The 15,806-nt window shown below is 26.6% G+C and overlaps 1 protein-coding gene across 2 annotated transcripts in view; it reads right to left on the bottom strand.

The window, feature by feature from the left end:
- Positions 1-15,806, bottom strand: part of LOC118072471 (low density lipoprotein receptor adapter protein 1-B-like) — a 62,119-nt gene that overhangs the window by 11,420 nt on the left and 34,893 nt on the right. For both annotated transcript variants that reach the window (XM_035092372.1, XM_035092371.1), the window contains exon 2: positions 7,048-7,262. In XM_035092372.1, coding sequence (XP_034948263.1) covers positions 7,048-7,262 — 215 coding nt within the window. The remainder of the gene's footprint in view (positions 1-7,047; positions 7,263-15,806) is intronic.

The raw sequence follows: 15,806 nt of genomic DNA, 5'->3' as shown, positions 1-15,806 counted from the left end.
TTTGTCAACATAGTTTGATTCATGGTAATATTCATGAAAAATATTAAAAGCCTGAAATTCAAATGATACTTCGTCGGATCACTTTTAGAGACAATGATAACAATAAATTACAATTTAATTTTTTTCAATTGACGTAAATATTTTATAATGATGTTATATAGCATCTTTAACAATCATACTGGAACTATAAAGCCATAGTTTATTGAAAGACGCAACAAGAAGTGTTCAATATTGGATTGTTGAACACAATTGATAGTGATAGTTGTCAGGATTCAAGTCATACTGTAAGAATATATTTCAAAATAATTTTGCTAGAACTTACTAAATTTAATTAAGTGTTAAAAATTTAGAAATATTTTTACTCTATTTTCTAATAGATTTTTTAGCTTGTTTGCTTTTGATTTTTCAAATTGGAATGATTTTTGTTGAAGACATAAGAATCATATAGATAGAAAATGCATTTGTCAGGGAATCGAGAATTTAGAATTGATTTTTGTTATCGATTACCATTAAATGATTCAAACTACTAATAAATATTTTAGAATAATGAAAAGCCTCAGTTATGAACACATTAGTGGTTCTATAATGAATAAATTTCATTTCATTGTAAAAAATATTTTTTACCATTAAAAAAATATTTTTTATCAATTAATAAACCAATTTTTCTAACGTAAGCTCTTCAAGTACATTATACATAACACTGATAGAAAGATTACTTTGAATATAATATAATTAATTAACTACTATCAATTAAATGATTTCTTAGTCGTTGACTAATATTTAACTATTGATAATTCAAAACTTAATATGAGAATATAGTAGATATTATGATTAATTGATGTAAGAATATATTCAAAAATAATTTTGCTAGCACTTACTAAATTTAATTAAGTGTTAAAAATTTAGAAATATTTTTACTCTATTTTCTAATATATTTTTGAGCTTGTTTGCTTTTGATTTTTCAAATTGAAATGATTTTTGTTGAAGACATAAAAATCATATAGATAGAAAATGCATTTGTCAGGGAATCGAGAATTTAGAATTAATTTTTGTTATCGATTACCATTAAATGATTCAAACTTCTAATAAATATTTTAGAATAATGAAAAGCCTCAGTTATGAACACATTAGTGGTTCTATAATGAATAAATTTCATTTCATTGTAAAAAATATTTTTTACCATTAAAAAAATATTTTTTATCAATTAATAAACCAATTTTTCTAACGTAAGCTCTTCAAGTACATTATACATAACACTGATAGAAAGATTACTTTGAATATAATATAATGAATTAACTACTATCAATTAAATGATTCCTAAGTCGTTGACTAATATTCAACTATTGATGATTTAAAACTTAATATGAGAATATAGTAGATATTATGATTAATTGGAGTAAGAATATATTCAAAAATAATTTTGCTAGCACTTACTAAATTTAATTAGGTGTTAAAAATTTAGAAATATTTTTACTCTATTTTCTAATATATTTTTGAGCTTGTTTGCTTTTGATTTTTCAAATTAAAATGATTTTTGCTGAAGACATAAGAATCATATAGATAGAAAATGCATTTGTCAGGGAATCGAGAGTTTAGAATTAATTTTTTTTATCGATTACCATTAAATGATTCAAACTTCTGATAAATATTTTAGAATAATGAAAAGCCTCAGTTATGAACACATTAGTGGTTCTATAATGAATAAATTTCATTTTATTGTAAAGAATATTTTTTACCATTAAAAAAATATTTCTTACAATTAATAAACTGGCATTCGCGAAGCCTTCTAACTTCATATCAACCACTGCTGTTACATATATTAACAACTAAAAAATATGGATTCTAATAAAATTTTATAGATTGTTCAAAAAGCAATCCTGTTATTATTTCATAAAATTTCTGTAGTTAGTTTAAATATTCTTAAGACGTATGTTTATTGCTAAACTGTCTTTGTTTCACGCACGAACTTCTCGTCTATTTGACGAGGCATAAATTGTGAAATTTTAGAAAGTACTCATAATCCCCGAAGATTCTTTGATCCTAATCTGGTGATCGAGTGGTACTTTAGGAAAAATATATACGAAAATTAAAATTGTTTTATGACAATGTGTTATTTTACTGGTATATTTCATCAATGGACATACTTAGATGAACGAAGCAAGTAGGTGCAATATCTTAGTTACCTTTCTTACTATGGATCATACAAAACAGGTATGCCACCTGACATGGGCTAACAGGGGTTCTCAAAGTCCTTGTGACTGAACACCTGTGACACTCAATGCCATTTTCAAGAAAGATGTTCTCTCAATTTTAAGGGGTGATTTGACTTAAGAACGTAGTATTGTCTGACATAAATCTTTTTCTAAAATAGAAGTAAATCTACAATTGGAAATAAAAGATGTTGTCTTATAGTCAGTATTTAATTATTTAGAGATTTAAGTAAACTGTAGGATAGTTTGCTATGTGCTTGAGCATCATCAATGTTGCAAGAGTAAATAGACTTATTAATCTGTTTATTTTGTTAACTATTTCATCACCAGTTGATCTTCATAATGAGTGTAAAAGTAATCACATGAATAATAAATATATTCAGTTGATAATACTAGACCAATAACTAAACATTTAGATTATTTTTATATGAAAATATTTGTTATTATTATATGGTATATTTTACCATATTATAAGTATGTCTAGATACCATGTTGATCATTGAAATCATGTGAAAAATATCAATATACTTGAATGAAAATTACAGAGCTACTACAGTTGTAGTTGTCGATAATAAATCCAATAATCAATTGATAAAACATTTACAAGTTTGTTTATAATGTTGGAAAAAATTAATATTTGCATTAAATAATTATTTTGTCATTTTCATTTTGTAATGGGGAATAATAAAACTATTGAATATTACAGATATAAATTTGTGTTAATAGATTCAAATGTAACAGTTATTTGAGAAATTTCCATGAATTTTAAATTGTGTTTAAAATTTATTTTAGCTTTTTCTTTAATATTCAGTTTTTACATTATCAAATATTAAATCCCTCTATGACTTATAAATCTATCAACACAGAAACAATAAGATGTACTAAATAATCCAGTTGCTAGAATCAAAAAACTAAACATTAAATTGTTTAACATTATTAAAAAAAAAATCTTCACTAGCTTTTGCTTTAGCAACCATTGAATTATATATGAATTTATTTATTAAATATGTTTTAGAAAACCTAATTATTTACTCATTTTTCATTCTATTATTCAAACAAAATCATTATTAAACTTTCTAATTTTTATGAAAAGAAATTTCTAAATTTTCAACTTTATTTTTCGTCGACTTTTCGTAGACTTGCAGTACAACTAAATCCATTGACCCGACGCCTAAATTTCTTAATTTTCTACTTAGGAGCCTCTGCCCTATTAGTGACCATCGTATACAATGTGCCAATATAGAAAAGACCATCATTTTCCCAAGAACTCAGGGAATTTACAATTCTTTCTCCGACAAATCTTTATAAAATGTTCGTTAAACTTTAAAATTCTTTCGTAAATTACCTTACTTAAATTTTACTTTTAACATTCAATACAGATAATTTAAGTTAGCTAATAACTGTTTTGCAAATTAAAATGATTTGAATAAAATTTAGTTGGTACACAACATATTTATCAGAATGTAATTGTCGGAAACCCTAGCAAAATAAGCAATTTATTTGCATGGTCAAATCAAATAGTCAGCAATCAGATATCTTTAATATTCTATTCGCAATGGCTTTTTGGAGATATACAGTTTCTAGCTCTTCTGTAAATAATTTAGTAGTGATAAAGGTTCAAAAATGTAAGCAGTAAATTTATTATACAAAATATAATTAAGATGTCATTTAGCATTCAATTATGGATTCTTTATTTTAGGGAGTTTTTCCGATCAATATTTTGTATTAAAAAGTGTTATTAAGTATAAATATTATACTTAATTAAATAATTAAAAATATTTAAAAAATATTGCTTTATTATTTTTATTGAAAAACTTGACGCAAACATGATTGACAATTAATATCATTTAAATACGATAATAATCGAGCATAATACATGAACAGGTTATTCTTATGAAGATTAAAAATAATATTTTAGATAAACTGCATTTGTTGGTTTAGTTGTTATCTTGATAAAACCATAAGTTTATATTTTTAAAATGTTTCTATCATAAAAACATGTATTACATAGTGGAACAACGTCATTGATGCTCGACATTAAATTGACATTTTTTTTATTTATTTTTACTTTTGATGTCTGCTTCAATAATGTCACAAACAGATTCTAAAAAAATATATTTTAAAAAACGAATCGTTATTTAGTTTTTATTTTCATTGTTTTTTATTTCGCATTTTTCAAATAAAATATTAATATGTTTTTTTTATAAAAAAAACTCATTTAATCAATAATTGATTCAAGCATTCAACAAGCTTTTACTGAAAATTGAAAAAAATGCATGAGAAAAATTGTTATTAATGAATATATTATATTAAAAACAAATTTTATTCTATTAAATATAATTTTTTTCAATTCGCATTTTTATTATTTTACTCTTTAATTTTAAAGATAATTTGTTTTCACAATAGTAAATGTTAATAAATCAGTTGAGTATTTGTTATTTTATATCAATTCTATTCTACAAAATTGAAAAATAAAATGGAAAATAATAAAGCTTAAAAAAAATAGTGGTAGAGGTCAAGCATCCTTAGCTTTCTTCACGGTATCGAATCTACACTATTCACACAAATGAAGTGATTTCTTTTGTGTTTATTTCCAACTGTTCTAGTCGAGATAAAAGCATTTAAAGAGATATAAACGATTTCAAAGCTTAAACTTGAAGCTCTTGGATATTTTGGAGTTCGTTAACATTTAATCATTTTTCCCTAAAACACTCGTATTTTACAACTAATCCTTATTAAGGCCTACATCAACACTGATAAACACACACATTTTCAGTTATAAAAAATTCGAATATTGGCTTAGAGCTGATTACATTGGATTGTAACATATTACTGACTGGTGAAATGTATCTGATAATGGCAGGTGATCTAAATGACTGACTAAATACTACCTATTAAAATTTTGTATTTGTTATAATCCAAAAAAAAATGCAAAGATTAAACAGGATTTTTTTAATTCGTACGTTGTGATATTAATTTTCAATATTTTATTGATATTAATAAAAAAAAAAATGATAAATGCCATTTTTTAAAATAATTTTACAAACATTTAAAGTAAACAGTGAAATATCTGATATTATTCTAAAAACTGTTTGAATAACTTTTTTTTTATATGTGAATGTGGATTCATTTTATACGATTCTCTGTTTACTGAAATAAGATTAAAAAGTATAAAATTGAAAAACCATTATATCACAGTATTATTAAAAAAAAAGGAAAAATGAATCTATGTTTAAATTTTTTCAATATCTTCATTCGAATTAAATTCCACGAATCTGTTGAAATAATCTCCTAAATGTAATGCATATTTTTTTGTCGTAAGTTTAGGTAACTAAAAAAGGTATTATTTTTATCATAAAAAGCCTTTTAGTTCATATGAATGCGATGAGTATGAAAGTTTTAATGATATTGTTGCAAAAATGTAGTTGAATAATCTAAGTACTTTTCAGACCATTTTGAAGCATGAGGAAATATTGATTCGATGAAAATATATTTCGATCTTCAAATACATACTGGAACGAGTGTATAAATACGTGTATACTCTATTACCAAAGATGGGTAAACTTTGATACTTTGGAGTAGTTAAAGTGAGAAAGTTGATGTAGGCCTACTTAATACTTTTCTCATTCACCTGATGACCAACTATAAATCAATTGACTGAACAGCATTTGCTCGCCTCTGCTCTATAACATATTCTCATGTATGATATCATTATATAAGTTTAGAAGTTTTAATGAAATAAATTTGAATTGTTCTTCTGTGATATTTTTTAGCAATTGTACAGAAAGTAAATTTCACTTGAGTAAAGGGTGACTATTTAGATTATTTAATTAAAATAAAAATCAATATGTAAAGTATATGTATGATTTTAGAACCTGATTGCATAAAAATTTTTTAGATATTTATGTAGAATTGGAACTTAATCTCTAATTAGCTCCAAATTTTTTTTTAAATATTAAAGACTACTTTTTAATGTGAAGAGACATTTTCTAAAGTTTTCTACCCAACAACAGTCTTATAATTGATAGAAGCTAGAACTCTAATTTTAAAAATAAAAAAAATTATTATAAATTATATAAATGAAACATTTCAAGGCCAAGGCCATTGGAAAATACGTTTCTTTGTTATATGCAGTTTTTTTATTAAACGAGGATAGGTTGATCGTGGTGGGCTTGCAAATTGATTTGCTGCTATTAAAATTTGTTGAATGAAAATTTTTAATTTATCATGTTTATTTGAATAATGTTTTTAAATACTACGTAAATGCAAATGAATGAATGAGTTGAGTATTTGTAACAGAAAAGAAGAGAAAGAGAAAGTAGAATTAAAGACCTCAGTGAAAGTGTGACCTGAGTGTTGAGGGATGCAAGTCATTAACCACAAGTCAAATGTTCAGTACGAAATTATTACGGTCAATTCTCACCTGACACTTGAGTATATTTTCCAAAAATCTATTATTTCAAAGTAGCTGTATATTTTTACTGTTAAATTCTATCAAAATTAATTACTGAAAGCTATTTCGAGATAGCTAATATGCACTGATTTCCCAATAAAAATCTACTAATGTTTAAAATACACATGGCAATTTTCCTTCCATATTTTTTTTAGTGTAAATGAGAAAAAATTTGCAACAATGCTTTTTTTTGTATTTTTTATATCTAAAAAAATGAAGCTTATTTAGTTTTCATAATTCAACGAATTTTTTGCATTTTGATCACAGCTAAATGATATAATAAGAAAATACCCAGGAGGATTTCATAAATAAACGCGAGAGAATGAGATAGGCCATACCAATTAATGTAGCATACCGATGGTAATAATTATTCGGAATACGTACCATGGTAATGACCGTCTTGATTGCTTCAGCGGTCGCCTCTTCGCTTGAGGGTGTCTCCACTAAGGTACTACCTAGATATTTCAGGGTGAAAGTTGCCTCACCAGCCTCATCATGATCGTCATGAGTCAGTGAGCTTCCATTGCTGTTACCAACTTTATTGCTTCCATTGTCAACACATTCGCGACTATTTGCTAATGCCCATTCTTCACATAATTCTGAAAATATACAATCTCTATATCAATATTATCTATAACTTCGGAAGTGGTAGGTGTAGTGGAGTAGTAATACTATCTGTTATTTCTCTTGAGAATTTCTCATTCGTATATACGCTGTCAAATCATGTAGCGAAAGAGATAGAATATGAAATAGAGAGAGAAATCAAATGGAATATTGAACTCTTTGATGTTAAACGCGGATGAGGAAAAAAATATTCATGTATACTAGATGAATATTTTATTCTCGCAAAGAGAACATTTTCTTAGCTAACTTAGTTGTTCATTTTCCCAGAAAAAAACAGGTGCTCTGATAACCTTAGGTACTACCCTAAATACAAATTTTTTTAATCTAAAAAAGTTGTAATGAATTACTAAAATGACTGCTTTTAGGGAAGTATGAAATTAATGCTATAAATTTTTTACTTTTATATCTATTACAACAATTTATTTGTATTAAAGTTTTATATTTAAAAAGTATTATATATTTTATCTTTTAAAAATTATTTTACTTTTATTTATTGTTTATTTTAATGGATTTTTTTACATAATTGATTAAATTTATTTGGTATACAAATTGACAGTTAAACATGGTAAATCAATATGATGTGATAAACTCATAAATTGTAATAATTAATAAAAAAAAAAATTATTTTGTCATGTAAATTATCATATTGAACCTTATTCCATTCAATTTTAATTAATTTATTTAGTAATTCAATTATTTAAATGTTATGAAAATTTTACATTAATTGTATATTTATTAAAAGTTTAATTAAATAACTCACTAAAATTGGTTTTCAGTTTTAGAATATTTTTTCAATAAAATAGTCCAAAAATCTTTTCCATTAACTTTTGAAATCTTTTTTTAAAATTATTATTTAAAAAAAATCCAATCACACTTGATTGTTTGGAAAAACCATTTTAATTATTCTCTTCTAAGTAAAGTCAATAAACATTAGTAGTTTATACTCTACTAAAAGTCTTGTTTAAATTGTGGAATACAATTTGAAACATAAAGTTCAACGAGCAAAAAAATTGTGCCTTATTTTTTGTCCAAGAATGAATGTGTTGATGTAAATGTCATCAAATAATAATTTCAACATTTATTCATAGATAATTAAAAGAGAACAAAGAATGAGGAAATGTGAGATAAATCTTCAATTCTCCAAAGTTTATTTCAGTTATTTTATAAACTCAATAAAAGTTTCGAATTTATTCTCTAGTAGAAATCCGCTTATAAATTATAAAATGCATGGTAAAAAAAAACTTATGACGAGATATATAGGGTTGGAAAATAATATTTTGTTGCACATTCTTTTCTTTACATGCCTCAAACAACATAGTAAAACAAGTGTGAGAGTTATCTCATGTGCATGAAACATGTTGTAGATTATTCGAAATTTCATGTCTGCACTGAAACTGCTATACGTAAGGGGTGTAGTTGACATAACGTTGGACAGAGACAAATGTCCATTCGTTGGCTCCAGCAAGTAAGAGATGACCGGATTCTATATCAAGGCAACTTAGTCTTCGTCTATGTCACTTGAGAGTAGATTGTGTTGTCTCTCAACATTATGATACATCGTTTTAATATATTAAAAAGTCTAAAACATGTAATGTAACAAAAAGACCTACTTTCTTTTACTTAAAACCACACTTACTTGACTTTAATTGATAGAATTTATCTTTCTAAACATCAATTATATATATTTGTTTTATAAAAAAGCATTGACTTCACTCGTATGGAATATGGCAAAGAAAGAGTAATGAGATAGTCACGAGTATCATAAATTTAACGTCCAGACAGTTTTCTACGCCATGTTAAACGCCTGCCTGGTGTCAACAGTGAAATATTAAAACAGTAAACACATGATACAACAACAGCATGTAAAAAAAATGATATATTTTGAGTTAAATCGAGAGGATATTCATTTTTTTTAATTTTTTGAGAAATAAGATATACAAGTTTATAGAGATGAGAAAATTTATTGAAAAAGCTTTTAAAGTTCTTATCATATCAAAGAGGCAAGATTGTATTTCATTTATAAGAAATTTATTATTATCATCAATTTTAAGGATAAAGAGAGCAAACAGTTGAATAGGTGAACAGTTAAGAAGCTTGATTCGAGATCAAAGGACAGATTGGAAAGGAAAAATGTTTGAAAACTTCGGATCAATTATGTTGACCAGGTCTTTTTTATCAAGAGCTTTTGATTGAAACGCTAAAAATAATTTCATGTATAATGCTGATTTTTTTTTAAATTTAATAATCTGTCTAGTTAGTAAAATTTTCGTTGATTGATTGGTATTGACTTTATATCATTGAACATACGATTGGATTCATTACGTTGTCTAATAAAAGAAAATGTTTTACTTTGACTTCATATTGGAATGTAATTCGATACATTTTAGCTTTATACATTGAAGTATTTTATTGAAAAATATTTCAATCCATCAGTCGAAAATATGACTATTTCAGTGTAAAAATCATCTATATTGGTACTTTGATGTATTTATGAAATTTGCAAATATTGCTTCCATCATTGATTTCTATATAATGGGGAGAAAAAACTATTGAAAATCAATCATATTTCATGAATATGTGAATAAACTGAATTTTAAAATTAAAAAAAAAACTAGAGTGTTAATATTCTAGAGTTGGAACTTATGATCAACTAAAAAAGTGAAGTAGTAAAAAATCCTAGTCATTTTTTCACCAGTCTTTTTAATATAAAACTACTGAATCAATGAGTGAATACCCATGAGTCAATGAACAAATCTATTCATTTAAATTGGAAAATTCTTCCAGGAAAACTCGAGGTTGAAAGACCACTTGGGACGAGATGGCTTTTTAAAAAATGCGAGAATACATTTTTAGAATTTTTTGCAAGCTGGTCAATATGTGGTGAATTTGCTTACTTATAAATTCATGATAAAAGATGGAAACTAGACCCATGTGAATCTAGAATAGATGAATAGACATCAACAGTTGGTGATCGATTCGAATTTTTAATAAATCAACAATACATTGGATTGAATAAGCAAGTTGTGGAAAATATCAGATGCATTTCTAGTAAACAAAAGACTTTATAGAAAGTCTTGAGTTACCAAGTATTAAGATTCCAGAACAATGTTTTGATCATTTGTATGGATAAACACATTTCTTATCTCATGAATACTAGCACGTTGGCGTTGATGATTATGATTATGCAATAATGTTATTATTCCTTGACATAATTTCTAGTGAATCTAGGTTAAACATATTTTTGATATGAAGTCTGAGTGATTTAATAAATCAAGATATTGCTCGATTATTCTTAGGGAATAGTATTAATTATATCTGTCATTAATTATAAATTTAAAGATAAAATTACTTAATTTCAACCTCAATTTTAAGGATCAATAATAAATGGCAGAAAAGATATTTTTAGACGATTTATGAGAAAATATAGTACCCGTATGAAAAAATTTTGTTTCTCAAACGTTCCCCTCGTGAAACTATATAATAGGGAATGTTTAGGGAACAAAATATTTTAGAAATGTTTTCTCTCAATCATATCAATGGATTTGTAAAAACGAAATCTTTTTATTGCAGTACTTAAAATCATAAATGGAGCATGATTTATGTTGAAAATTGGAGCAAGTACCTATTTTACCCCATTTAAGGAGTGAAATAATTAATTTTTCACATGTTTGACCTAATTACGTATATCTACACATCAAGACGAAGAGAATGAGTGGTCGATCATCAAAATCGAACAACTTTTATTTTTCCACCCTAAAAATGGCAAGTGGTACCCCTTTCCATTTTTTTAGGTCAAAAAAAAAGTACTCCGATTCTGATGATTAACCACTCATTCTCTTCGTCTTGATGCGTAGAAATACGCAAACCGGGCGCCGCTCGAAAAAACACACATTAACACCCTCAAAAAGGGGTAAAACTGGAAACACATTAAAACTCATCATTCTTTTGACTTCATACCCCTATGGCTCATGAACGGACGGCTCAACGACCATTTTCAGGGACGTTTGAAGCAGGTTAAAATCTAAGCTATTCAACGTTATCCATGGATTTATTGAGAAAAATTTTCTTCACCCTTAAAATCGCTAAAATATAACAAAAAATACATTTTTTTGCGAGTTTGCCAACTATTTTGGCAATTTTGAGAGTGGAATAAATTTTTTAGACGTTTTTTATGTATTTGTATCTTTAGCTAAGATTCTGAAGTTTCCGAACATTTCTTAAAAATCATCATTAAGCAATTTGTACAGAAGTTATAGAGGTCCTAAGTCAAAGTAAGGGTCAAAAAATCATCTACTTTCGACTTTGATTCTCTATAACTCGCGGAAAAATTATCAGACCATGATTTTTTTATATATTTTAGCGATTTTACGGGTGAAGAAAATTTTTCTCAATAAATCCATGGATAACGTTGAATAGCTTAGATTTTAACTTTCTTTAAACGTCCCTGAAAATGGTCGTTGAGCCGTCCGTTCATGAGCCATAGGGGTATGAAGTCAAAAGAATGATGAGTTTTAATGTGTTTCCAGTTTTACCCCTTTTTGAGGGTGTTAATGTGTGTTTTTTCGAGCGGCGCCCGGTTTGCGTATTTCTACGCATCAAGACGAATAAAATGAGTGGTTAATCGTCAAAATCGGAGTACTTTTTTTTTGACCTAATAAAATGGAAAGGGGTACCACTTGCCATTTTTAGGGTGGAAAAATAAAAGTTGTCCGATTTTGATGATCGACCACTTATTCTCTTCGTCTTGATGTGTAGATATACGTAATTAAGTCAAACATGTGAAAAATCAATTATTTCACTCCTTAAATGGGGTAAAATAGGTACTTGCTCCAATTTTCAACATAAATCATGCTCCATTTATGATTTTAAGTACTGCAATAAAAAGATTTCGTTTTTATAAATCCATTGATATGATTGAGAGAAAACATTTAAAAAAAAAAAATTTTGTTCTCTAAACATTCCCTACTATATAGTCTCACGAGAAGAACGTTTGAGAAACAAAATTTTTTTCTACGGACAGTGAATTCTCTTGTTAATCAATAAAACTTTTTGCGTACTCATCTCACCTACTCCTTCTCTTATATTTTATTTTTTTATGCAAAGAAATGCTTTCCGATTGTTGAATATTAATTATTTTACTCCGAATACTTTAGTTCACCAATGAAAATTATAATCCTACTTCGAAACCAGAGTTTATAATATTTTAAAGTATTAAATTGTTGAAAAAAAAGAATATTCCAATGATGATGAAGAATGGTGGGGATCAAAGTTGGTTACATTCTATATTGAAATTTAATACAATGGAAGAAAAATTCTATTAATCTTGAATCCACTAAAATTTTTTTGTTCAGTCGACGTGCTTGATTCTTTCCAAGTGCCTCTTTGATATTCACCAAGTGAAAACCTCAAAGCTCACACTTTCCACATTCGATTATGGCAAAATGTAGTCAAATCTCCAAGACTTTTATGCTTTTTCTTTTCGAAAGAGTTCAGAGTCACAGATCAAACCTATACTTGGCTTTGATTTACTTCTGGCGTCTAGTCCAGAATTGATTTTCCATAACTTTCCAGACGTCACGCTCAATAATGAAACCATTCAGCTGAAATGTACATCAATTTTTCTGATTATATATTGTCACAGATGAACTTTCCTTCTAATTGCCTTATTGAAATATTTCAACGGTGAAGTAAATAAATATAAAAAGTTTTTCAAGTTCGAGTTAAAAGAAAGTTTCTACTACCAGTCTCGTTGGAGTAATAAAAGTGACGAAAATGCTTGGTGCAACATATTTCTCATTTCATAATAAAAAAGCAAGACAGTTAAAGGATGAAAAAAAAAAGGGAAAAATTTGCTCAAGTAACTCCATTGGTGTGAGTAAAAAGTTTTATTCTTCGTTGAAAGTTAGCTCTCAAATGCTGCACAAGTCTTTAGAGTATATAGACAAGTTTTTAAACATTCTTTTCACGATACTTTGCCAATAAATAAAGCATCACTTTAATCCCTAAGTCCAGTGAGTTCAAACGATTATAGGAGATATTCGACATATGATATATATCGTCTTTTTTGAATAGTAATTCAACTCTCAATTCTTTCAGCAAGATATTCAAAGCTTTCACAATGATATACTACTTTTTATCAATGTAATCTTTGATTAATAATAAAAAAAAACCTTGAAATGTTTTAAACAGTGATATTAAACTTTTTGTCATCTCAATATGAAGCATCAAGTCATTATGAAATAGTTGAACGTCAATGGTGGTGAAAAGAGACAATGTGAGCTAACGAGGTTTTGCTGATTACTACTTGGACTAGCTCAAAGTACTCACGTGGCATGTAATTGTCTCCAGGTAAATAGTCCTTTTGTTCTGACTTACTTCTCTTCTTTTTGCCCTATTATGTCTCGTTTGAGCTTTTGAATCTCTAAATTTCCAGTTTGTAATTGCAATTATTTTCACAACTGGATGATAATTACAACAAAGCTCGTAAAGTTTTTGCTAATGTATGACCAACCCACCGAGCCATTACGATTTTTCACTTGCATTTTATTGTACTTAATAATTATGAGGACATTTTTCGTTACTTTTGGATTTATTTTAGCAACAGAGAAATATGTATACGCTAGTATACTGCGTTCCATTAAACTTCGACAGTATATATGTACTTGGTATGATGAAAAACTAGCAATTTACTTGCCACCATTTATTATTTAATACCTCATTTATGCACTCCTGTTTTACAATTCACAGCTTGGAAAATGTCAACGTTGTAAAGATGAGGCGGCATAAAAAGGATATGCTCTGAAAGAGATAAATTGAGTTGAAATATGCTGACTAAAATAAATCATCAACATCATTTTTTAGTCAATTTTTTTTAACGTTTATTGATTGAATAAAAAAAAATACAAATGATAAAATAATTTTTGGACTTCCTGATCAAAATGTTATTGTTGTAGACATAAAAATGACTTTTTAAAATTATTTTTATTATTAATTTTTAAAATAATCGTGTGATTGTTTTTAAATTCAAATTAAATAAACATTAAAGACTATTTTAATTAAGACTTTTGTGATTATTTCTGAGACGTTTAGTTATTTTGATGTTAAATGTAAAGCATTTCATTACATTTTTCTCATTAATTATGATAAGGTAATATTTTATTTAAATCTCGAATTTAGAGTATTACGAAATAATTATAGTTATTACTTTTGTGCATAATATGGGTCCAGGATTAGTGATAAGAAAGATTAAGGCATAATTTTGTAAATAATCTACTTGAATAATTTAACTTTAAAGAATGATATTAGAAAAAATTACTTCTCGAATACCTCATTTCGAAATCTCCCATTTTGTACCTAATAATCCTTATCACTCCAATTTATACTATGCATGTGCATGTGGGTGTAAGGCTGTGGACAAATTTTTTATGGACAATAACTTGTGACTGAAATGAGATATCGACTTTGTTCTAGCGACAATCGACACGTATCAACGTCAGTATGATATTAGAGTTTTATAAAAATAAGAATTGATCCAGCCATTTGTTTTTATTCTTTTCATAAAAAAAATTGAAAAGATGAAATTTATTTTTTCTCACAATTTTAAAAAAATTGTTATTGTACTATTTCATCAAAAATATATAATAAACCCATTTATATTTTATTTGTACTCAGTACAACTTTTTCTCGTAAGTTTTTTTTTAATTACTTTTAAATGAAAATTATTATTTTGTAATGAACAATAGCATATTTTACGTAATCTTATAACTTCTTTTTTAATTGAAGGCCTGAATTGATTAAAAATGACTTATTACAGGTAAATAAAATTCTTATATAGTATGGGAGTTTTGTACAACTAATTTATTGACAATAGAAATGAGACCTCAATTCTCATAGTATAAAAGTGTTTCTTAAAATGAAAATTACCTTCCGGACACCAGTCTCAATATTCTCAAGGTTTTTGCAGACCCTGGTTTTCCCTTCTTCAGACATTGGATACTTCTGGGTTTTTCCACCCATTAACATAAAAGGAATTACCCATTATTTACAAAATTTTCCCAACTTATTTATTATTACTAATAAAATTACAACGTAAAGAATTACATATAATATTACTTTTACGTCCACAGAAATTTCACTTCCAAATACAAAGCAATGAGTACAATTGATTTCTTTAAATTATTCAAATTAATCAATTAATCAAATTTGAATTGTTCTCTTAGACAATTCAGTCTTTGTTTTGTTTATCAATTAAAATTACGAATGTTTTTAATTTTATTTTTTATAAAAAATTTTTCCGGTCAATAAAATCGAGTCATATATCCAGAGATTATTGTAATAATAATCGAAAACAAAATGGAAGTTTTTTTTAAAGCTTTCAAGCAATTTGAATCATTGAACTGCGTGTGGCCTACAAATCCAATTTATTAGAAAAATTCAAACTAAAATTTTATATTGAAAAAACCTCAAACAAACCCGAGGGAAAAGTTTTTGAATTTAATTTGAAATATTCTCTCGAAAAT

The sequence above is a fragment of the Chelonus insularis genome, unplaced genomic scaffold (genome assembly GCF_013357705.1).
Source record: "Chelonus insularis isolate UGA/USDA-ARS -01 unplaced genomic scaffold, ASM1335770v1 contig_93_pilon, whole genome shotgun sequence".
NCBI classification, from domain to species: Eukaryota; Metazoa; Arthropoda; class Insecta; order Hymenoptera; family Braconidae; genus Chelonus; species Chelonus insularis.
Note: the sequence above shows the minus strand (reverse complement) of the source record. Positions and strands in the feature narration are given on the sequence as shown.